Source organism: Oncorhynchus mykiss, chromosome 25, assembly GCF_057628025.1.
Source record: "Oncorhynchus mykiss isolate SJ-2025 chromosome 25, ASM5762802v1, whole genome shotgun sequence".
Taxonomy (NCBI): domain Eukaryota; kingdom Metazoa; phylum Chordata; class Actinopteri; order Salmoniformes; family Salmonidae; genus Oncorhynchus; species Oncorhynchus mykiss.
Genome location: NC_143046.1, coordinates 63,214,808 through 63,236,544, shown reverse-complemented (window position 1 = coordinate 63,236,544; position 21,737 = coordinate 63,214,808). Strand labels below are relative to the sequence as shown.

The following is a 21,737-nucleotide window of genomic DNA, read 5'->3' as shown; positions in this document are numbered from 1 at the left end:
AGACTACTGTCACTGATTTGCTTTTATTTACAAGTAAATAAATACAATTAGTTTTGCAGGGGTTAAATGACAAAGTTAGGGCCCTGTGTTTTGGGCTTTCATGTCACATGACCTAGATTTTAACCTTTATTTCAAGCATTTTAATGAGCACCACACCAAAAATGTAAGCAATTGTCTAAGGATGGTGCTGGACCATCTGACATAAAAAGAAAATGGGACCTTTTGTTAAATCTTTAAAAAATCCAGGGGTGTAGTAATTACATTGATTCGTTTTGCAACAAAACCATTTACTCCAAACGGAACATGCAAACTAGAGTTTCTATTGGACAGGTAGGTACCTCCCCGTTTTATTCCGTTTGGTTCTTAAACAGTAAACTATTTCTGTAATGAATACACCCCTGGTCATGTGACAAAATTGCGCAAAACACAGGGCTTTAATAGCAAAGCAAAAGACAAGATTGTATAAAATGTCAAGTTCCTTGAGACGGTAGTTCTCATTGACAGATATGTAACAGGGTCCTAGTAGTCAGAAGCTACAGTTCTTATAGGACTCAGGTCCAGGCCATATTGGAAAAAGAGGTAGGCTTGGCAAGGTGAAGTAAAACAAAGGTGTTGTATCTTACACTTCTAATGGACCAAAGAAAGTTACTCTCTGGTCCCATACACACTACATGCAGAACTTTTAAAACCAATGACACATTAATCATCTTAGAAATGAGTATATGATCTAGGCATACTAGTTTGGTTTAGAGTTTAGCAACTTGTATGAAAATCACAGCAAATGGAGAGCAGCTGCCTTGTGAAAATGATGGTTATTGGTTTCTAACATGAAGAGTTTAAACTACTTTGCAAAAATTAAGTCCCAAAATGACCTGACTAGTACAACACTCTTTGGACTCAACCCGAGACATACTGCATAATGTTCTTTGAATGTAGTATCTTGCAGTGTGTGTGTTTATGCATGTTTCTACAACATGTTCTCTGCATACACATGCATCAGATGTTCACACCCACAATTTCATTTTACATCTCCCATTCGTGGATAAGGGTAAATAACCATGGCCTAAATGTTTGTCCATCCGTTTTACAGCATTGCAGTGGCTGGTGGGGCTGGCTTGTGCTTTGGAGGGTTGCTGCTGCTACTGCTGAGCCTCAAATGCCTGAATATTCTAAGCTAAGGCAGCTCAGTGCCAACGCAGAGCCAGCAAGTTTCATTATATCTTGGTTGAACAATTTCTTGACATAGCTGTGAGAAAATGTCCAGTTTGAGAAACTACAAGGACATTTTCAGACTGTAGTAATCCATTTTAGACATTAGCTCACATATTTAAATTTCACCAAAACATACAATTTATATCTCACACTGTTCAAGTACTCTCTTCTGCTTTATAAAGCATAAAAGATGTATAAACATTGTATTTCTAACCACCACATCCAGTGTGTCCCTCCTAATCATAAATGTTTTGCTAGAAGGTTTTAAAATCAGGACGAACATCCCAAGGTGCTGAGCTGACCCACAGTGACTGACAAGATGGGCTAACATGTTATTTCTGCTACAGTTGATTGTATGGCTGTGTACATATATTTAGCAATCAAAGATATATAATGATGTCCTTCATTTCGGTAAAGACATGATCATATGACAATGAATGAGAAAATGCACAATATCAATGCCTGACATTACAGCAAATGTTCTCCTTTATATTATAAAGTATGTGTGCCTCTGAAACAGGGAGTTGGATAAAGATGGTGGATATCTTGTCTCCTTCACAGATGTTTACACACACACATAACAACCGGATTCATTAGCGTACCCTGCCACTGCACTCTATACAAGTATAAGTTCAAAGGCTATTCTTGAACTTTCGGAATACTCCTTGACAAAAGATGTAGGCTAAAGCACAGTGCAATAACTAAAATAAGCAGAACTTGTGCTATGAATGTGGAGTATTTATCGCTAGATCACAGTTGATGTGCTTGACAGTTGACACCTGATTGAATCAATCATATACAAATCATGATCTAACCAGGGGCTTTATATGGCCCAGTTTTGGTGCTAAGGCAGTTGGATCAATATCATGGCAACCTTTCCTTGTCGTTGTGGGAAGATGAGCAATCTGTCATCCTGATCTGCCTTGTCAAGGTCCAGACGTCTTGGGCAGATCCTGGTTTTCAGCCAGGTGTAGTTTTTGTCTGGACACAGGTACATTAAGGATCCAACACAGACACGTTAAGGATTTAGACTAAATATAGATGATTCCAAGCCGGTGTTTTCCCAGGTGAGCCAGCTGAATCCCAGAGATTATGAGACAACTTTTAGAAAAGGATACATTGAGCTGCTGAGTTCCTCCAGCTGAAGGGGAAATGAAGAACATGATCAGATTATGTAGTCCCACGTTGAGGTAATCGGAGTCAAAATTCATTAGACGGAAGCATAGACTTACACAACAATAGCCTACAGAATGTTAGATCAATACTCAACATCATTTCACCACATCAATCATTGTATCACTGTTAGTAAGCCCTAAATAAACCAAAATTATTAAATTAAATTCTTCTAGCTAATCTACACAGTGAAAAGTAATTTCACAGCCCATCTGTTTTGCTGCTACATTATTCTCTGCTGCTATGGCTACAGAGTATTCTTGGCACCCATATCTCTAATGAACTGAAGGGCTTTCACACCACCCTCACACATACCACAGCAATTCCCCCCCCAGCACAAATACCACACCACAGCAGTGGATGCTAGAAATCAAACTAACAATTGACACATTTGACATTTTGGGCCGAAGGTCAAATTGTCTCTGGTCTGTCGTTCTCAATGTTTGCTGCCTCTCCACAGCCAACTACTGTGTACCTGGATAGTATGTGAAAAGCATGCATTATTAATTAGCACATCTTTGGACTAGATGTTGTCCAAAAGACAGCAGTGTGCTGGAGGGAAAATATGACTCAAGAGCATCTGCTTAGGATGTAAACAATGTATGGGAATAACCATATTCTGCATATTTAAAAACAGCATGTAAATAACCATTGCACTTGACTACAGTGTGGCTCAATATGACCCTACCCACTGGGCACAGACTTCAGGTCAACGTCTAGTTTCGATGTACATTTGATTGCGTTTACAACTAACGTGGAATTCATTGTGAAATCAACAAAACGTGTCACGTCATTGGATTTGGGTTAAACGTTTGTTGAAAAATAGACTAAATTCCCATGCGTTAATTACTTTCCCCCCCAAATCCAATCAGTTTCCACGTTGATTCAACGTCATCACATCACATTTTTTGTTGTTGAAATTATGTGTAAACAATGTTGATTCAACCTCTTTTAGCCCAATGGATTATGTTCTGGGTAAGGACATAAATGTGGTGAGCTGTGTGCTACAGTGTGAGTAAATCATGAATTGAGTACTGTAGAGAGTGTTATGTTAGGTGCTTACATTGCAGAGCAGGTGCTCCAGGTTGTGGTCAGAGGCACACTTCCTCTTGTCCTCTGACAGCTCCTCCACATGGCTGTCCAGACTGAAGTGTAGCCGTGCAAGCTTCTCCTGCATTTCACGCACATGCTCCAGCTGCTCAAAGGAGCAAACCTTCCCTGAGAGGACACAGCAAGCGTCATTCACACCTTTATATATCTGTCGACGGGACATAACTTTCTACGTGACCACGGTACTATGGCACAATGTCAAACAAATGGCTGTATTTCCACTGCGTAACTGTGTTTCAGTATTCACTGGGTGGTCCATAATCATCTTACCAAAAGCCTGCAGTTTTCCGGAGTGGAAGTCATTGAGCAGGTTGAGGAGGCCTCCCTCCATCTCTCTCACATCAGACACATCCGTGAGGAAGGAGTGCTGCAGCGGGGAGGACTGGGCCATCTTACTGGGCCCTGCTGGCTGGGGAGCCCTGGCCTTCTCCTTGTGAGGCCTGGTGAAGACAGACCAGACAACAGGAAATAACAGTAAACAGAACCTTTACATTAATCCAACCTCCAATATACATTTTGTCAATCCAACTCATTTGACTCATTAAAGTAGACATTGTGACTGTTACAAACCTTGTGGTCTTTGGTGGAGCTGCTACGACCACACTGAGCACATCTTTGGACTGTCCTACTGCCCCAATGGACCTCTTGAACTTGCCTCTGTTTTTGGGGGAGGGGGGTTGGGGGAGGCCAAGGGAGAAGGTGGCACTCTTACTGGAGGGTAGGACTGAGAGCTTACGGGGGTTGACCGGGGGAGGAGGGGGCTGGGGTAGAGACACCTTGGGGCTCCGCTTCTTACGCTTGTCCTCCATGGCTTGTTAGTGTGAAATCCTCTGGGTAAGATGAGTGGACCCTGCCTGAGCTTCAGGACGTCCTGTAACAACAATAACGGTAGGAAGTCAGGCGCTAGCACTTCCACTCCCTGACAGGACTGGAGAGGGCTTGGAGGATACACAGGGTCTTAGCTAAGGAAATGCATGTTAAGTATAATGCATAACAGTTTCTCCATTGTTTGTAAGCTAGGAACATGTAAAATCATGACTAAGCCGGGAAAGGGAAAGAGTGAACCACCACCCAACAACAGATATTTTACTTGGTAGACCTGCTAAATGTCAAATTGATGGCCTCCTGAGTGGTGCAGTGGTCTAAGGCTACTAGAGATTCTGGGTTCGAGTCCAGGCTCTGTCGCAGCCGGAGACCCATGGGGCGGTGCACAATTTGCCCAGCATCGTCCGGGTTGGTTGAGGGTTTTGCCGGCAGGGCTGTCCATGTCCCATCGCGCAATAGCGACTCCTGTGGCGGGCTGGGCACGGTGCACGCTGACACGGTTGCCAGGTGTATGTGTTTCTTCCAGTGCATTGGTGCAGCTGGCTTCGGGTTAAGTGGGCATTGTGTCAAGAAGCAGTGCGGCTTGGTTGGGTTGTGTTTCGGAGGACGCATGGCTCTCGACCTTTGTCTCTACCGAGTCCGTATGTATGGGTGTTGCAGCCATGAAACAAGACAAACTGCCAATTGCACAGCATAAAATTTAGGAGAAAAAGGGGTAAAAAAACATCTAATAAAGTCAAATTGATGAAATTCTCTCATTTCAAATGGTAGCACTTGCTGTATCTTGAATACTACCAGGCTGCTAAATTGAAGCAGCCTCTTATCACCGACACAAGATACTCTGGCAAACAACAAAGGGGTTCACTGCAGGAGAATTCATGGCTGGATGGCTGCCGGGGTGAATGTACCCAACCTAATATTCTCAAATATTCATCATTTTGACTAGCTTTGTGAATGTTCAAGGTGAACAAAGTCACACATTCACGCAATACTACAGGCTTATGGGTGAAAACATCAAATGATGAGGATTCATTTTAGAACATCTGTCCCTGTGTAATAAGCCTGTGTGAAACAGTTCCCCTGAGGTATTTTTAGAATGCATCATGTCCTTGTAATTGGTCTGACAACACATTGCAAACAAGTCTTTCAACTGATGTAGCTGAAAACACGTGGACCATCAATCATATTGGCAAAAATGACAGAAGTTATGTTCACAACTTTATTTTACTTGTGAGTGATTAGTGAGATTGTAGACCTACATTTCACTGTTACCAATACGATTTTTAATTTCAAGAAATCAGATGAATATATATATGTGTGCATCCCACAAACACATTGCTTTACATATATTAAAATATATTTAATTTAATGAAAAAGGTTTTTAACCGATGGCTGCACGGGCAAGAGATAATGACAGTGGATTGGACCAGAGACGTGTTTATTCTAGGACGTTGATGCGCACGGTTCTTCTTTTTATAGCCTAGCCCAAATAGAACATCTCATATCCGGTTGTTGTATTATAATGGTTAATTCATTATTATTTCATACAGTGAATAATGAAAAGCGATACAGAATAGGCTATAGTCATCCTCATCTGAATTTAAATCAATGGACTACTGTGGTCCAAAGATGGCCACTAACCCACACAGTCAACTTGATCCACCACTAAACTGTGCAATAAATAAATCCACTCGCAATAATGTAAACTACAAGACAAAAAGAGCGCATTATATCAAACATATCAATGGCGTATTTACAGTAAACCATGTAAATGACATGAACAAATGCGTCTATCAGAAGACAATAGATCACTTACCGAGTGTATTACGCACGAAAAATCTGTCAAACGAACACCGCGTCCCTTTCCCCTGAAGAATGTTTATCATCTCATACACATCTTCTTCATAACGTTTGATTAATTGAAAAAATAATACGAGTAGTGGACAACAGCCACATAGAAAACGCTAAATAAAATCCCAGACGCGGCAATGGAGCTCACTCACCACGGAGCTATACGTCTTTATCCTGCACTTAAAGGGCCAGACACAACATTTCTTCCACTGGGATATGATCCAATGAACGGGAACATGCACTATAATTGTCCCATCACAACAAGTCTGAGTGGTCATGCTCATGGATGGAGAGTGCAAGCCAGATAATTTAGGTCCCATGAGCACGTTGTTGAAAGATGCTAAAGTGCATTCAATGCGGCTCTGTCAGGTGGACCTGCTTGCCAAGATAAAAAGGGATGTATAGAAGATTCTTTTGAAAGATAGCATTGGAAAAATACCAATACTTGAGAACAATGCCACCAGCCTGGAGTGGGTTTAGGCCCCTAGTAAAATGTTTCATTTTTCACAAGTTATTAGCAGCTTTAGAGCCATGTCTTCTGTGAATAGGCACATTTTTAAATAATGAGAAACAATATAGCTGTGATATAGCTGTGATATTGACACATTCTAAATGTTAATAATCATTCTTTGATTATATTGAAATACTCTATATCCAATATCTATATTGAAAAAGAAATTATATTGACATTGTTGGTGAAAATAAATTAATAGATAAATAAATTAATAGAGTTGTAGGTGTGGTAAGGAGCCCTCTAGTGGGAAAGAGAAGACATCAGACAACATGGGTCAACACAACAGTTCAACCACAAAGAATCATGGGCAGAACCTTTAAAAGGAATACAAAAATATGTTTATTTTTTATTATGGCAGCTCAGAACAAAAACAGTGATACAAAATACAGTTGTAGGAAAAATACAAAGCTCTCATGTGTGTTTTCTTGTTCCAAGACAAATTACCAGCAATAAATAACGTCTTTAACTTAATTTCTGGTCGGGTGAGCTATTGGAGTATGAGTGTGCCTTGCCTAAGATTATTCTGTCTTTGAGAAGCTTGAAGAAGGCGTAGTAGTTGCTGAAGAGAATTAAAGCCAAGGATATCATCTGATGCCACCTTTCTGAGCATATCAACGAGTAGAGCTGGTAGAATATCATCGCACCTTCCAAGATGTTCAATATTCGTAAGGGTTTGTTGAAGAAAAACTAAAGGATTAAAATAGACAAAAAAAAGAGGAGGCATGTTGTTATTGAACAAACAATGTCTGGAAGTACAACAAGCCCTTTAGCTTTGGCTGCCTGAGGCGCAAACAAGAACCGTCTTGCAGTTGGTGTTACTCACATAAAAGCGATAGTGGCCTATGGTCTTGTAGTGCCCTATGGTCTTGTATACATTTTTATTGTGTTTGACCAGGACACCCTGGGGCCACATGTACTCTTCCATTCATCTGTAGGAGGAAAAGAGAGAAGAGGGTTCAAATAGATACAAAGCAAATCTTAGTAAATCGAACGCTCGTCTGTTAAATAGCCAGCTATCAGATGAGCAGAGTTTAGTCTGTCCTTTCTCTTGGAAGCCAAATGGATACAAATATCTCAGCCCTTAAGAATCTGTTTAAAGAAAACTACACTCCCCTCATTGGCAAAATTAAAGACCTGATTCGCTGGTCCACTCTCCCTGTGACTACGATTGGATGGATTAACATAGTGAGGATGAACAAATGTTCTTTCCAGACTTCATTGTCTCATTCAAATGAATTCCTGTATTTGCCTCCAACTGTATGCAGGTGCATGATGCCTCTGAATATACAGCAAGTAACAGGGCCGTTTCTAGCTTTTTGGGGGCCCTAAGCGAGAGTGGTTGGGGGGCCCCTGCCCCTCGTGGGCAAAACATTTTAGTGGCCCTCTTGGCAGCGTAGAGAAAATGTTACAGTTATAAAGCTAATTTCCTGAAGTTCAAATCATTTTGCCAAGGGATGGAGAAAACATTTAGCAGTTTTTAAGGCTAATTTCCTGCTATTCTACACATTTTGCCATGACTTTTGCCATGTTCTTATGATATCTGAGTGAATAACAAAATCAATGGGGGCCCCCGCGACGTCAGGGCCCCTGATTCTGCCATGATAACTACAAGGGTTAGATTGCTGGCTAGACTAACTTACCTAGAAACATATAACATGTTAGATGAAATGGGCTAATTGAGTGACTGACCTAAAAAGATGAAAACTGCTGATGCACTACCAAATTTTGAAATTACACGTTTTTTCTACTATACTAACAGTACGTTCAAATCAACTGATTTCCTCATTTGTTTTGTTTGTTGGTTGGGAGGCCCCTGGGGGCCGTGGGGCCCTAAGCGGACGCTTATGAGTAACAACAATATTAAAAACAATGTTATTACTAAAGTAATTACAGAATTCTAGTCCCTCCCAAACCCTCAGTGATCACATACGTGCTTCTCAGGCCGTAATGCCTCCTCACTAGTAGTACTTACATGTGCTGCAGGACGTTGGAACAGAGAGAAGGGTCCACTTTGTGCCAGCTGCACAGGTGTGCTGCAGCCTTGTGGAGCAGGTCACAGTAGCGTGGGGGCAGCAGGTGCCTCATGAGGATGACTGAGGTACTGACAGACACCAGGATGAAGAGCTCACAGGACCAACGCTTGTCCACGCATTGTGTGCTCTGCAGAGGACCAGCACACAACCAGAATAAGCAGCCAGAAAACCACAGAGACACATTGCAACTGCAGGCATCAAGCAATGTATCTATTTTTGATTATGTTGACAAACCTAATTGGCGATATATAACAATGCTGCACTACGGTGCAAAAAACAAAAAAGGGAGATCTGACGGTAGACCCTCCTTTCTCAAATCTCAGTAGTTAGCACGTCACAACACATAACATAAGGCTGGGAAGTCACTTATTTGTTACTCACCTTAACAAACCATACAGGTACGAAGGCCACGTAGTAGGCACTGAGCATGGAGCTGACCAGCACCTCCTTCATCCTCCAGTTGAAGTCCATCTTCAGGTACTCCACCTCTTTGCAGATGAGGTCTGGGGAGAGGCAGCAGGTGTGTGTGGGCATGGCCTGGACCCCGTACAGCTGGCTGGTGTGCTGCTTCCACGTCTCCTTCAGAGCCGTCATGTAGTCACGCCCGCGCCCCACGCTGCCCAGCTCCTTCGAGCCAATGCTAGTGATGGGCGAGAGTGGCCCTACCTGGCAGAAGTAGCAGTTTAACTGGAAACGTTATGTGTACATCCCGAACCTGTGGAAACAGGGGATTGCGGAACTTTCAGGTTACAATGTATTCCAAACTGACATGGCTATCTTTCAGGCTATTCATGTCATTTGAATCCTAATCGACACTGATGACCGACTTGAGCTGTATGGAGAGCATCACGTTACTCTGAGACACTGGAGGTGTTCAGAGTCGTTGAACTTGACAAGGGCTCTGATCCCTAGTGAAGGTTGATACTAGTGAGTGTTGTTGGGCAGTGAATAAGTCATGTACAGTCACCTCTAAAATGAATGGCATCCTCAATAAAAAATGAGCAGAAATGACAAAATCAAATAAATATAATCAACAGAAAAATATATATATATAAAATAAATCAAACAAATATTGAGTTACAATGTATGCAGAACTTTTAAAAATATTTATCATTTAACAACTAATAAAATTGCTCAGAGAAAGACATTTTTTTTAACAATACAAAATTGTCACCCATAAAGACTCCACCATAATTTGCAAATAAATTCATTAAAAATCCTACAAGGTGATTTTCTGGATTTTTTTCGTTCGTTTTGTCTGTCATAGTTGAAGTGTACCTATGATGAAAATTACAGGCCTCTCTCATCTTTTTAAGTGGGAGAACTTGCACAATTGGTGGCTGACTAAATACTTTTTTGCCCCACTGTATATGAGGGAGCGACAGACTCCAGCCCATCAGCGTGAGTACAGCAAACTGTGCCATCACCAGGAAGATAGAGTGAGGGAACGAGAGCTTCCCACTCTGGGACGCCTTGAGAGGCAGAGAGAGAGAAAAGGGGGGCAGACAGGAATGACATTTGTTATATGACAATAAGGTATTAGGGACAGAAAAAGACCCAAGTGAGTTTGAGAAAAAAACAAACAGAATGGTGCCAAAAAAAACATTAAATTGAGAAATATCACAGAATAACACTTGCATGAGTAAAAGTGATGCAAATTGCTGTATTGTTTATAACAAATCTATATTATCAAAAATAGCTAAATGTGAATTCCTACCTCTTTTACAATCACTGCAATCAGCCTGCGAGCCAGTATGATGACTGAATAGAGGTAGAAGTTCTTTCTGCATCAGACAAAACTTCATATTACTTACTGAAAACTAAGTTAGCATGCCATGAGAAGTGAAATAATTTATAACAGTATAGTGACAACATTTGGAAAGGAATCACTTTCAGGATGTAGTTCATCAAATTTGTCAGATGACAAAGTACAGAGAAAGGACACTGCCAATATGCACATCCGGTCCTCCATAAACGGGACATTGTCAATCATTTATAAAATCTGTAGTGACATTATGTCCACCTAATGTGGTCAAATACAAACAAACCCTCACACAATGGTTGTGGGAGCATATTTGGGATTTTGCCTACATTTATAAGAGAGACATTTCTTGGTTTAAGTCATGTTTCAGTGTTTGGTACAATACATTGCTCCAGTTCTCTTGCTTTTTTGTTATGGGATACTATCTAAGAGATCACGCAGCGACTCATGTCCACTATTTGGGCTTGTGGGTTTTGTTTACATTCTAGAAGGCTAGTTGTAAATGTCACTTTTCATCAGATGTAGTTTATCTGCCATACGGTTATCTGACAATGTCCTCATTTTTGTTATCCCTGTGGAAATAATTGCACTTACCTGAAGATACTAGAGCTGGGAATTGCCAGGGACCTCACAATATAATATTACCACGATACTTAGGTATGCATTGCGATTCTCACGATACTAAATGTATTGCGATTCAATATTGGGATTTTATTGAGATTTGATGTTCCAAACTTATTTCTGACTATAGTGCCTTCGGAAAGTATTCAGACCCCTTGACTTTTCCCACGTTGCTGTATTACATTTTTTTATTAAATAAACAATTTCCTCAATCTACACACAATAACCCCATAGTGGCAAAGCAAAAACAGTTATTGATTTTTTTTGCTAAGATAAATTTTTAAAAATACACAAATCCTTAATTTCATAAGTATTCAGACCCTTTGCTATGAGACTCGAAATTGAGCTAAAGGGCATCCTGTTTCCATTGATCATCATTGAGATGATCTGGTACGGCTGATTAGCTGTCCTAAGTAAAGCTAATTTAAGTGGGACCATTCTACTACCCTCTTCAAACCATTATATTCATCACCCCACTGGGAACCACTGACACGGCTGGCTAGCCTATCTTCAAAGAATCAGCTTCAGGAGCGAACGGAAAGTAGAATAAAATCTAGTTCTGTCCAGGACTACACGACAACGGATACCAGACAACAACAGTAGAACACAGGTGGGGACCTTTTTGGACAATCAGAGCATTACAAGCGTGCAGCAGAAAGACCCAACCAAACCCCTTTCCAAGAAGGCTTGGTTCCGACAGAGATACACGGCAAACCAAGGCATTCACACGTAAATACATTCATGATTTCTTACTCCAAAATGGACGGCGGTGTGCAAAGTATATGATTATTGTGAGAGTAGTTTACCAAAGTATTATGTCTCTGTCCCTCTCTCGCCCTACATGTCTTTTTGTAACAAGCCACCATATTGTGCCAGTCCGCTAGGTATTAAGTAGGGATGCATGATATATCGGTAAGCATATTGGAAATCGGCCGATCTTAGCTAAAAATGCCAATATCGGCCCGATGTCTAGTTTAAAGCCGATGTCAAAGCTGACGTTCATACCTATATAACGTAGATGACGTAATGACACGACAAAAAAAATAGTGCTACACACCATTCCTAACCTAGCCCACAATGTCTGCTGTGTGGATCTATTTAAGTTTCAAAGGAAGATACCAAAAAGGCCATATGCAATGTTTGTGCTGCTATTATTTCCCGAGGAGGGGAGAAAGTGAAAACGTTCAATACCAAAAACCTAATTAATAATTTGAAAGAGCATCATCCCCAGCCGTTCAGCAACTACTTAGAACAAAAGCAGAAAAAAACTAAGCGCACTTGAACACCTAAACAGGTTCAAGTTGAGCAGTCATTTGAAAGAGTAAGAAAAATGTCAACGAGACAACTCAAAGGCGAAATCCATAAAAACGACAAGATAATGGAATTCATTGCCCTTGACAATCAACCGTTCTGTCGTGGATGATGTTGGCTTTTTCCGACTGGTCAAGCACCTCGAGCCCCGGTTACGAGGTTACGACTGTTCAGAATGATGATATGATACAAGGTTATGATAAATACATTGACTGTTTTGTGGATGAGATAGTTAAAGGCCTTTAGAGTTTAATTCGGGAGATGGTAACTCTTTAAACAACCACTCTCGTGGTGCCCCAAAATGAAAGTAAAGAGCAGAGCTCGAGCTCGAGCTCAACAGAGCTCCAGAGTTCCCCTTTGGAGATGGGAGAACCTTCCAGAAAGACAACCATCTTGCAGCACTCCACCAATGAGGATTTCATGGTAGAGCGGCCAGAAGGATGCCACTCCTCAATGAAAAGCACACAACAGCCAGCTTGGAGTCTGCCAAAAGGCACCAAAAGGACTCTGACCATGAGAAACAATAATCTCTGGTCTGATGAAAGCAAGATTGAACTCTTTGGCCTGAATGCCAAGTGTCACATCTGGAGGAAACCTGCCACCATCCCTAAGGAGAAGCATGGTGGTGGCAGCATAATGCTGTGGGGATGTTTTTCAGTAGCAGGGACTGGGAGAGTAGTCGGGATCGAGGGAAGAATGAACGCTGCAAAGTACAGAGCGATTGATGAAAACCTGCTCCAGGACCTCAGACTGGGGGGCCGAAATGTCACCTTAGAACAGGACAACGACCCTAAGCACACAACCAAGACAACGCAGGAGGGGCTTTGGGATAATTCTCTGAATGTCCTTGAGTGGCCCAGCAAGAGGCCGGACTTGAACCCGATCGAACATCTCTGGAGGGACCTGAAAATAGCTGAGCAGCGACGCTCCCCATCCAACCTGACAGCTCGAGAGAATCTGCAGAGAAGAATGGGAAAAATTCACCAAATAGATGTGTGCCAAGCTTGATGGGTCAAACCCAAGAAGACTTGAGGATGTAATCATTGCCAAAGGTGCTTCAACAAAGTACTGAGTAAAGGATCTGAATGCTTATGTGATTGCTGATTTATAAAAATAAACTAACATAAAAAATAAAAAATGGCTTTAATTTGGGGCATTGTGTGTAGATTGATGAGGGGAAAAAAGATTGAATAAATTTCAGAATACGGCTGTAACGTAGCAAAAATGTCAAAGGGTCTGAATACTTTCTAAATGCAATATTATACACTGCTCCAAAAAATAAAGGGAACACTAAAATAACATGAATGAATGAAATATTCTTATTAAATACTTTTTTCTTTACATAGTTGAATGTGCTGACAACAAAATCACACAAATTATCAATGGAAATCAAATTTATCAACCCATGGAGGTCTGGATTTGGAGTCACACTCAAAATTAAAGAGGAAAACCACACTACAGGCTGATCCAACTTTGATGTAATGTCCTTAAAACAAGTCAAAATGAGGCTCAGTAGTGTGTGTGGCCTCCACGTGCCTGTATGACCTCCCTACAACGCCTGGGCATGCTCCTGATGAGGTGGCGGATGGTCTCCTGAGGGATCTCCTCCCAGACCTGGACTAAAGCATCCGCCAACTCCTGGACAGTCGGTGGTGCAATGTGGCGTTGGTGGATGGAGCAAGACATGATGTCCCAGATGTGCTCAATTGGATTCAGGTCTGGGGAACGGGCGGGCCAGTCCATAGCATCAATGCCTTCCTCTTGCAGGAACTGCTGACACACTCCAGCCACATGAGGTGACCGTTTGAGCAGACACATGCACATGTGGCCTGCTGGAGGTCCTTTTGCAGGGCTCTGGCAGTGCTCCTCCTTGCACAAAGGCGGAGGTAGCGGTCCTGCTGCTGGGTTGTTGCCCTCCTACGGCCTCCTCCACGTCTCCTGATGTACTGGCCTGTCTCCTGGTAGCACCTCCATGCTCTGGACACTACTCTGACAGACACAGCAAACCTTCTTGCCACAGCTCGCATTGATGCGTCATCCTGGATGAGCTGCACTACCTGAGCCACTTGTGTAAGTTGTAGACTCCGTCTGATGCTACCACTAGAGTGAAAGCATCGCCAGCATTCAAAAGTGACCAAAACAGGAAGCATAGGAAGCCAGGAAGCATAGGAACTGAGAAGTGGTCTGTGGTTATCACCTGCAGAACCACTCCTTTATTGGGGGTGTCTTGCTAATTGCCTATAATTTCCACCTGTTGTCTATTCCATTTGCATAACAGCATGTGAAATGTATTGTCAATCAGTGTTGCTTCCTAAGTGGACAGTTTGATTTCACAGAAGTGTGATTGACTTGGAGTTACATTGTGTTGTTTAAGTGTTCCCTTTATTTTTTTGAGCAGTGTATATTGCTGCGGTAGCCATGCTGGTTAAGTAGGTATGTCCAAAGTTGACTGGTACTGTGTGTGTGTGTGTGTATATATTTTAACTCAGCAAAAAAAGAAACGTCCCTTTTTCAAGACCCTGTCTTTCAAAGATAATTCGTAAAAATCAAAATAACTTCACAGATCTTCATTGCAAAGGGTTTAAACACCGTTTCCCATGCATGTTCAATGAACCATAAACAATTAATGAACATGCACCTGTTGAACGGTCGTTAAGACACTAACAGCTAACAGACGGTAGGCAATTAAGGTACAGTTATGAAAACTTAGGACACTAAAAGAGGCTTTCTGACTCTGAAAAACACCAAAAGAAAGATGCCCAGGGTCCCTGCTCATCTGCGTGAACGTGCCTTAGGCATGCTATAAGGACGCATGAGGACTGCAGATATGGCCAGGGAAATAAATTGCAATGTCCGTACTGTGAGACGCCTAAGACAGCGCTACAGGGAGACAGGACGGACAGCTGATCATCCTCGCAGTGGCAAACCACGTGTAACAACACCTGCACAGGATCAGTACATCTTACCTGCAGGACAAGTACAGGATGGCAACAACGGCCCGAGTTACACCAGGAACACACAATCCCTCCATTAGTGCTCAGACTGTCCACAATAGGCTGAGAGAGGCTGGACTGAGGGCTTGTAGGCCTGTTGTAAGGCAGGTCTTCACAAGACATCCCCGGCAACGTTCCTATGGGCACAAACCCACGGTCGCTAGACCAGACAGGACTGGCAAAAAGTGCTCTTCACTGATGAGTCGTGGTTTTTGTCTCACCAGGGATGATGGTCGGATTCGCGTTTATCGTTGAAGGAATGAGAGTTACACCGAGGCCTGTACTCTGGAGCGGGATCGATTTGGAGGTGGAGGGTCCGTGGTCTGGGGCGGTGTGTCACAGCATCATCGGACTGAGCTTGTTGTTATTGCAGGCAATCTCAATGCTGAGCGTTACAGGGAAGACATCCTCCTCCCTTCATGTGGTACCCTTCCTGCATGCTCATCCTGACATGACCCTCCAGCCATACTGCTCGTTCTGTGCATGATTTCCTGCAAGACAGGAATGTCAGTGTTCTGCCATGGCAAGCGAAGAGCCCGGATCTCAATCCCATTGAGCACGTCTGGGACCTGTTGGATCGGAGGGTGAGGGCTAGGGCCATTCCACCCAGAAATGTCCAGGAACTTGCAGGTGCCTTGGTGGAAGAGTGGGGTAGCATCTCACAGCAAGAACTGGCAAATCTGGTGCAATCCATGAGGAGATGCACTGCAGTACTTAATGCAGCTGGTGGCCACACCAGATACGGACTGTTACTTTGATTTTGACCCTCCCTTTGTTCAGGGACACATTATTCAATTTATCTTAGTCACATGCCTGTGGAACTTGTTCAGTTTACATCTGTTGTTGAACCTTGTTATGTCCATACAAATATTTACATGTTAAGTTTGCTGAAAATAAAAGCAATTGACAGCGAGAGGACGTTTCTTTTTTTGCTGAGTTTACACACACACACACACACACACCTACTTAACCAGCATGGCTACCACAGCAATACGCCATTCCATCTGGTATGCGCTTAGTGGGACTATCATTTGTTTTTCAACAGGACAATGACCCAACACACCTCCAGGTTGGGTAAGGGTTAGACTTAGAAGGAGACTGATGAAGTGCTGCATCAGATGACCTGGCCTCAACAATCACCCTTCCTCAACCCAATTGAGATGGTTTGGGATGAGTTGGACTGCAAAGTGAAGGAAAAGCAGCCAACTAGTGCTCAGCATGTGTGTAAACTCCTTCAAGACTGTTGGAAAAGCATTCCAGGTAAAGCTGGTTGAGAGCATGCCAAGAGTGTGCAAAGCTGTCGTCAAGGCAAAGGATAGCTAATTTGAAGAACCTCAAATATAAAATACATATTTTGATTTGTTTAACACTTTTTTGGTTATTACATGATTCCATGTGTGTTATATCAATGTAGAAAATAGTACAAATAAAGAAAAACCCTTGAATGAGTAGGTGTGTCCAAACTTTTGACTAGTTTTGTGTGTGTGTGTGTGTGTATGCATGTATATCTATCCAGTGGTCACCAACCAGTTGATCACGATCGACTGATCGATCTTCAAAACATTCCTAGTCCATTTCCAAAATGTTTGTAGAAAAGCCAACGATAGACATAATTGCTTGCACTCTTTTTTTTCGTGTTGCGCTGTTGGCGGTAGGTACACTTGATTCAGAAGACCTGCGAACCGGGTAGGCAGTGTTCCAATTCTGAACCATTTCATTTGTCTGAAAGGACAGACTCCGCCTACCCGGCAGACCAGGAGGTCTGTGGCTAAATAGAGTGCGCCTACTGCGCTGGCCAATCGGATAGCTCAAATCATCGTGCCTACAGCTTCCACAACCACAGCAAATGTAATACTAACCTATGTGAGTTTTAAAACCATGACCAGTGAGACTGTCAAAGAATACAGAAAAGAGCTGAGTGAGTGAGTTCATGTAAGTTTTTATTCAACACTATTACAAAACATGCTTCTCCCTACTTCCACTGCAATGAATGAGTAGCCAAGTGTCAATATCCTGCATTTGTATTATTCTTAGCTGCTCATCATGTCTTTCAATATCGAGAAATATTTCATTTTCTCTGGTCATAGGCACAATATGGATTTGTGCATGAGGCAGATGCGGTGCGACTAGAATTTTGCCAGTCAGGTGGAAGATGGTGTCCCCTCTCTCTCGTCAGTCTCACCGGAGGAAAGGAAGGAGAGAGTAGGGACCGTAAGAGGAGGACCCTCTGCTGCTCTCTCCGCCGCTGAGACTAATGTCGTGTTCAAAACAACTGGGAACTCGGAAATCTACAACTTCAGTGCGTTCAAGACAACTGGGAACGCCGACAAAAAGTAGATCCAACTGGGAAGAATATCTTTGAACGGTCATCCAAGACGGAAACTTGAAAGCAGCATGACCATCAGATGTAGATACCATCAGTCCAGTAAAATAAAAAGGCAAATTATGCTCAGCTGTCCCTCGCAAGTGCTACAATAAACAAAAAAAAAACATTTTTTTTTTAATCAAAGCTTTGAAATATAATATGGTCTGAGAAGAACAATACTGGCAAGCCAGGCATAGCCAATATACTGTCACAATGTATTAGGCATAGTGCACAACCCTCATTCCTACAGAACAGTTTTTTAGGTTAATGTTATTTTTTTTACATTTATTCTGAGCGGTAGATCTCAGCTTGCTTTTTGACTGGGAAAGTAATCTTGACTCAGAAAAGGTTGGTGACCACTGCTGTACATACTGGAAGCCTCTGGAATAAAGTACATTTAGTTTTTTACTCTTTATGTCGGAGTTTGTGGTCGTTAACTAGAGTGAGTGATGTGCATCTACCATACAGTCTCCAACCTAAGCTATCGCTGACCCTACAATGGTAATGAAGTCACCACACACAATCAAACAAACCAATCATCTCCCAAAGTCAGCCATGAACTTTAAAAGCCAAATTAGACAGACAACAAACAGCACCAAAATCACAGAACATCATCAGTCAGTGAGAGTGGGTGGACTCACCAGCGAGGTGTGTGAGGGTGGGTGTGAGTGGGGGTACCACCACACAGTCTTGTAGATGTTGACATAGTGGACAAAGAGGGCACTGAGGTGGCAGAAGAACAAGTGCAGCTTGAACAGAATGTTTTGTGTCCATGGATAACAGGGATCTTAAAGTGCTTCACAGGAACCACGGTCTGGGCTGCCAACGGGGGACTGGATAGGCTCGTACCCGAGCCAATCCTAACGGTACAACACACAGGGCTTTCAAATCAAAAGATTACTTTGTGTTACTACAGGTTGATATCTAAAGACTATAGCTTATTACTATTCTCACCCTCCACAACAGCAGGACAGTGGTATGGGCCTACACTCTATGCAAAAAAAACAGCTGTCTATAATCAAGGAATAAAGAAACACTCTTAAAACATGTCACAGTGTTCTATGTAGTACACAGTCAACCCATATGATCCCAATATCCTCTCACCTTGTCCGAGAGCAAACACCTGTGACTGGGGAGCTGGTAGAGTGGTTGTCATTGCTGACTGAGCCTGGCTCACTGTTTATTGGAGACCTGCAGTAAGCAGTGCGGTTGACCCCTCTCCGTCCACCTGCCATCGCAGACACCCCCACGTTTCCCTTCGTCTTGTATGTTTGTGTGTCTGAGCGCTACTCTTTCTTTAAACTGATCAAACTGTAGGAAATCACCCTGGTGATTAGAAAAGTGGGTTAATTTTCTTATTTCTATAGGCATCACCGCTCAAAAGAAATATGGTCATCTAGCAATGCTATGATATACTGCAGCCCGGTGATGTCATGGACAGTAGTCAATTAAGATTGGGCACTTTACATTTCAACCATAAAGGTTATTTTGCATTTACAATACTCAAATCAAAGATCATGTTTATAAGGCATATTGAACTAAACATTGACAGATCATGAAAGAGTGATTTGCTATTTATCCACCTGATAATAACTGGCCTGAGTACAATGTGAACAAACATACTGCAAGTCTAGAAATATCTGCTAACCGATGCCTCAGCACAAGGTCCACCTGTGTAATGATCATGCTGTTTAATCAGTTTCTTGATATGCCACACCTGTCAGGCAAAGAAGAAACCACATTTACTCATGAGGCGAGACCAACATATTTTCCGGGAACTGACACACAAAACCGAGTTTCATCAATGATGCGACAGGTCATACATATATTACACAAGTACCATGCATATTATCGTAACGTGCACGAGATAAAAACGTGTCTTTCCGCCAAACCAGTCTTTCCGGCAAGACAGTAAAAATGCATGCTCGACAAAATACCAAAGACTGCGGCCTACCATATAAACAGACAGCATAATGGCTAGCTATTAGCTAGCTAACGTTACCCAAATCATACAAAATGTAAGCTTACCGAGGTTTGGACAGGGATTTTATCTCAAATGCGGTTGCAGTATATGAAGTAGCAGGTTACACAACACAAACTTTCTGAGCATTTGTTGAGAAAAATGCACGTTCCCCATTATAATAAACGAAGTTGATCATTGTGTTGATGAGGTACTACAGATGTGTGATAGCATGGGGACGTGATGAGGACATCATGACATGTGGGAGAGGAGTGTTTCTTTAAAGAGACATCATGCAATACCAAATATGTGTATGACTAAACCAAAATAGACTACAGCATGCCGTTTCCAATGGGAACAGATGCGTCATGGTGGGTAGAACAAGCAAATAGATGGGCAGAGCCAAGCACGAGCTAGCGAGGTCCTATTGGCTCGTTCTAGCAGACATTTGCATATTTCCGGTAGGAAACGGATACTATGTGAAGTACACTTGTGCAATAACTCAATTCGCCTTTGTGCTCCTTTTAAACAACGGATTTTTTAAAAACTCTGGCAAAGTGTAAAATCTACAAAATGTAGTCCACTCTGTTCATAACAGATTACATCTTTGGGAATAGAAAACTGTATTGAGAGTAAATGTTTCATCGATGAGAATATGTTCAGAATGTAGGCCAAAATCATTTTTTCCCCCCACGTCTTCTCCCACTGGCCGGCGGCTGAGCTTTCCTCTCCACTACATTTGGTAGTTTAGTGGAAACGCCAAGCTTCATATTTATTTATATTTATAAATCCAGTGAATTATATCTCGTCGTTCTGTGGGAATACTGTATTTACATATTACGTCCTAATCATTTTTATTTGGAGATTCACGAGTTAACAATTTTACCATAATACAACAAGCGTTGACCTTACCGTGAAATGCTTACTTACAAGCCCTTAACCAACAGTGCAGTTCAAAAAGAGTTAAGAAAATATTTACCAAATAAACTAAAGGCTATATACCGAGTCAGTGTGCGGGGATATAGGTTAGAGGTAATTTCTACATGTAGGTAGGGATGAAGTGACTGCATAAACCGCGAGTAGCAGACCTATATAAAACAAATGTAATAGTCCGGTGGCCATTTGATTAATTGTTCAGCAGTCTTATGGCTTGGAGTAGAAGCCGTTAAGGAGCCTTTTGGTCCTAAATGTAGCGCTCCGGTACCTCTTACGGTCAGATGCCGAGCAGTTACCATACCAGGTGGTGTTGCGACCGGTCAGGATGCTCTCGATGGTGCAGCAGCATAACTTTTTGAGAATCTGGGGACCTATGCCAAATCTTTTCAGTCTCCTAACGGGGAAAAGGTTTTGTCGTGCCCACTTCGCGACTGTCTTAGTGAGTTTGGACCGTGATAGATCGTTGCTGTGGACACCAAGGAACTTGAAACGCTCCTCTACAGCCCCGTTGTTGGAACTAAATAATTTGTACCACAGTATATTCATTCAGTCCATAAACTTCACATTGCTTTGCTGTTATGATCAGATCAACATAAGTAGGCCTAGTATACATTGTTCAATGTATGAATTAATTGACTGTACTTTTGCATAGATCTGCATCTCACGCTCAACCTATAGATGTTCAAGCGTTCCTGCATTCTCTCATTAATAACTGGTAGGACAGGACAGGTGAATGCAATGTGGTGGATGGCTCCTGGGAATTTATTTTCACCTGTCCAGTTCTTTGACAGCTATTCAAATAGTGGTTTATAGATATGTTGTATTTCTTTTCCCACCTCTAAGTGTCAGCATTTAGTTGGTCTGGGGATTGGATACATACCAGTTTCCCTAATTTGTATCTATGGTAATGGCTAAGATTTACATAAAAGTGCATCATGTGAATGATGAATCTTCTGAATCCAGATAAATCCTCAACTTTAAGCTTGAAATATCTACTCAAATCTAATCAGCAGCATGTCCCTTAGAGCCATTTCTAACTTTTTTTAGGTTGTCAACTTGAACCCAAATAAT

General features: G+C 42.1%; 3 protein-coding genes across 7 annotated transcripts; all 3 read right to left on the bottom strand.

The window, feature by feature from the left end:
- Nucleotides 1-7: 7 nt before the first annotated feature.
- On the bottom strand, nt 8-6,468 carry ccdc28b (coiled-coil domain containing 28B). The gene is made up of 6 exons (XM_021584693.3): nt 6,137-6,468; nt 4,066-4,366; nt 3,766-3,935; nt 3,449-3,603; nt 2,331-2,353; nt 8-2,193 (listed from the first exon to the last, which is right to left on the bottom strand). The coding sequence occupies exons 2-6, from the start codon at nt 4,302-4,304 to the stop codon at nt 2,139-2,141; spliced, it is 642 nt and encodes a 213-aa protein (XP_021440368.1). The 5' UTR covers nt 4,305-4,366; nt 6,137-6,468; the 3' UTR covers nt 8-2,138.
- Nucleotides 6,469-6,999: 531 nt separating this feature from the next.
- Nucleotides 7,000-10,502, bottom strand: LOC110505460 (transmembrane protein 39B-like). Its single transcript, XM_090220711.1, has 4 exons — nt 9,100-10,502; nt 8,658-8,845; nt 7,509-7,614; nt 7,000-7,372 (listed from the first exon to the last, which is right to left on the bottom strand). Exons 1-3 carry the CDS (start codon nt 9,310-9,312, stop codon nt 7,611-7,613), a joined length of 405 nt encoding a protein of 134 aa, XP_090076837.1. The 5' UTR covers nt 9,313-10,502; the 3' UTR covers nt 7,000-7,372; nt 7,509-7,610.
- On the bottom strand, nt 9,308-20,127 carry LOC149972086 (transmembrane protein 39B-like). 5 transcript variants are annotated; one of them, XM_090220712.1, is made up of 5 exons: nt 19,799-20,127; nt 19,419-19,487; nt 18,875-19,096; nt 18,412-18,493; nt 9,308-9,433 (listed from the first exon to the last, which is right to left on the bottom strand). In XM_090220712.1, the coding sequence occupies exons 3-5, from the start codon at nt 19,003-19,005 to the stop codon at nt 9,359-9,361; spliced, it is 288 nt and encodes a 95-aa protein (XP_090076838.1). In that variant the 5' UTR covers nt 19,006-19,096; nt 19,419-19,487; nt 19,799-20,127; the 3' UTR covers nt 9,308-9,358. The 5 variants fall into 5 exon arrangements, 1 of the variants encoding a protein (XP_090076838.1); XR_016491941.1 differs by lacking the exon at nt 9,308-9,433 and adding an exon at nt 17,329-17,874 and having other exon boundaries at nt 18,412-18,651; XR_016491940.1 differs by lacking the exon at nt 9,308-9,433 and adding an exon at nt 17,329-17,874 and having other exon boundaries at nt 18,412-18,630.
- Between the last annotated feature and the right edge of the window lie 1,610 nt (nt 20,128-21,737).

Coding starts and splice junctions, on each gene's coding strand:
- LOC110505460 (XM_090220711.1), bottom strand. CDS start 9,312: ATGACGGCTCTGAAGGAGACGTGGAAGCAGCACACCAGCCAGCTGTAC. Junction 8,846..9,099: donor TACCTGTATGGTTTGTTAAG/GTGAGTAACAAA, acceptor GGTCCTCTGCAG/AGCACACAATGCGTGGACAA.
- LOC149972086 (XM_090220712.1), bottom strand. CDS start 19,005: ATGGCAGGTGGACGGAGAGGGGTCAACCGCACTGCTTACTGCAGGTCT. Junction 18,494..18,874: donor GGTGTTTGCTCTCGGACAAG/GTGAGAGGATAT, acceptor CTGCCACCTCAG/TGCCCTCTTTGTCCACTATG. Junction 9,434..18,411: donor CACCCTCACACACCTCGCTG/GTGAGTCCACCC, acceptor CTGTTTCCACAG/GTTCGGGATGTACACATAAC.
- ccdc28b (XM_021584693.3), bottom strand. CDS start 4,304: ATGGAGGACAAGCGTAAGAAGCGGAGCCCCAAGGTGTCTCTACCCCAG. Junction 3,936..4,065: donor GCTCCACCAAAGACCACAAG/GTTTGTAACAGT, acceptor TGTCTTCACCAG/GCCTCACAAGGAGAAGGCCA. Junction 3,604..3,765: donor CGGAAAACTGCAGGCTTTTG/GTAAGATGATTA, acceptor GTGTCCTCTCAG/GGAAGGTTTGCTCCTTTGAG.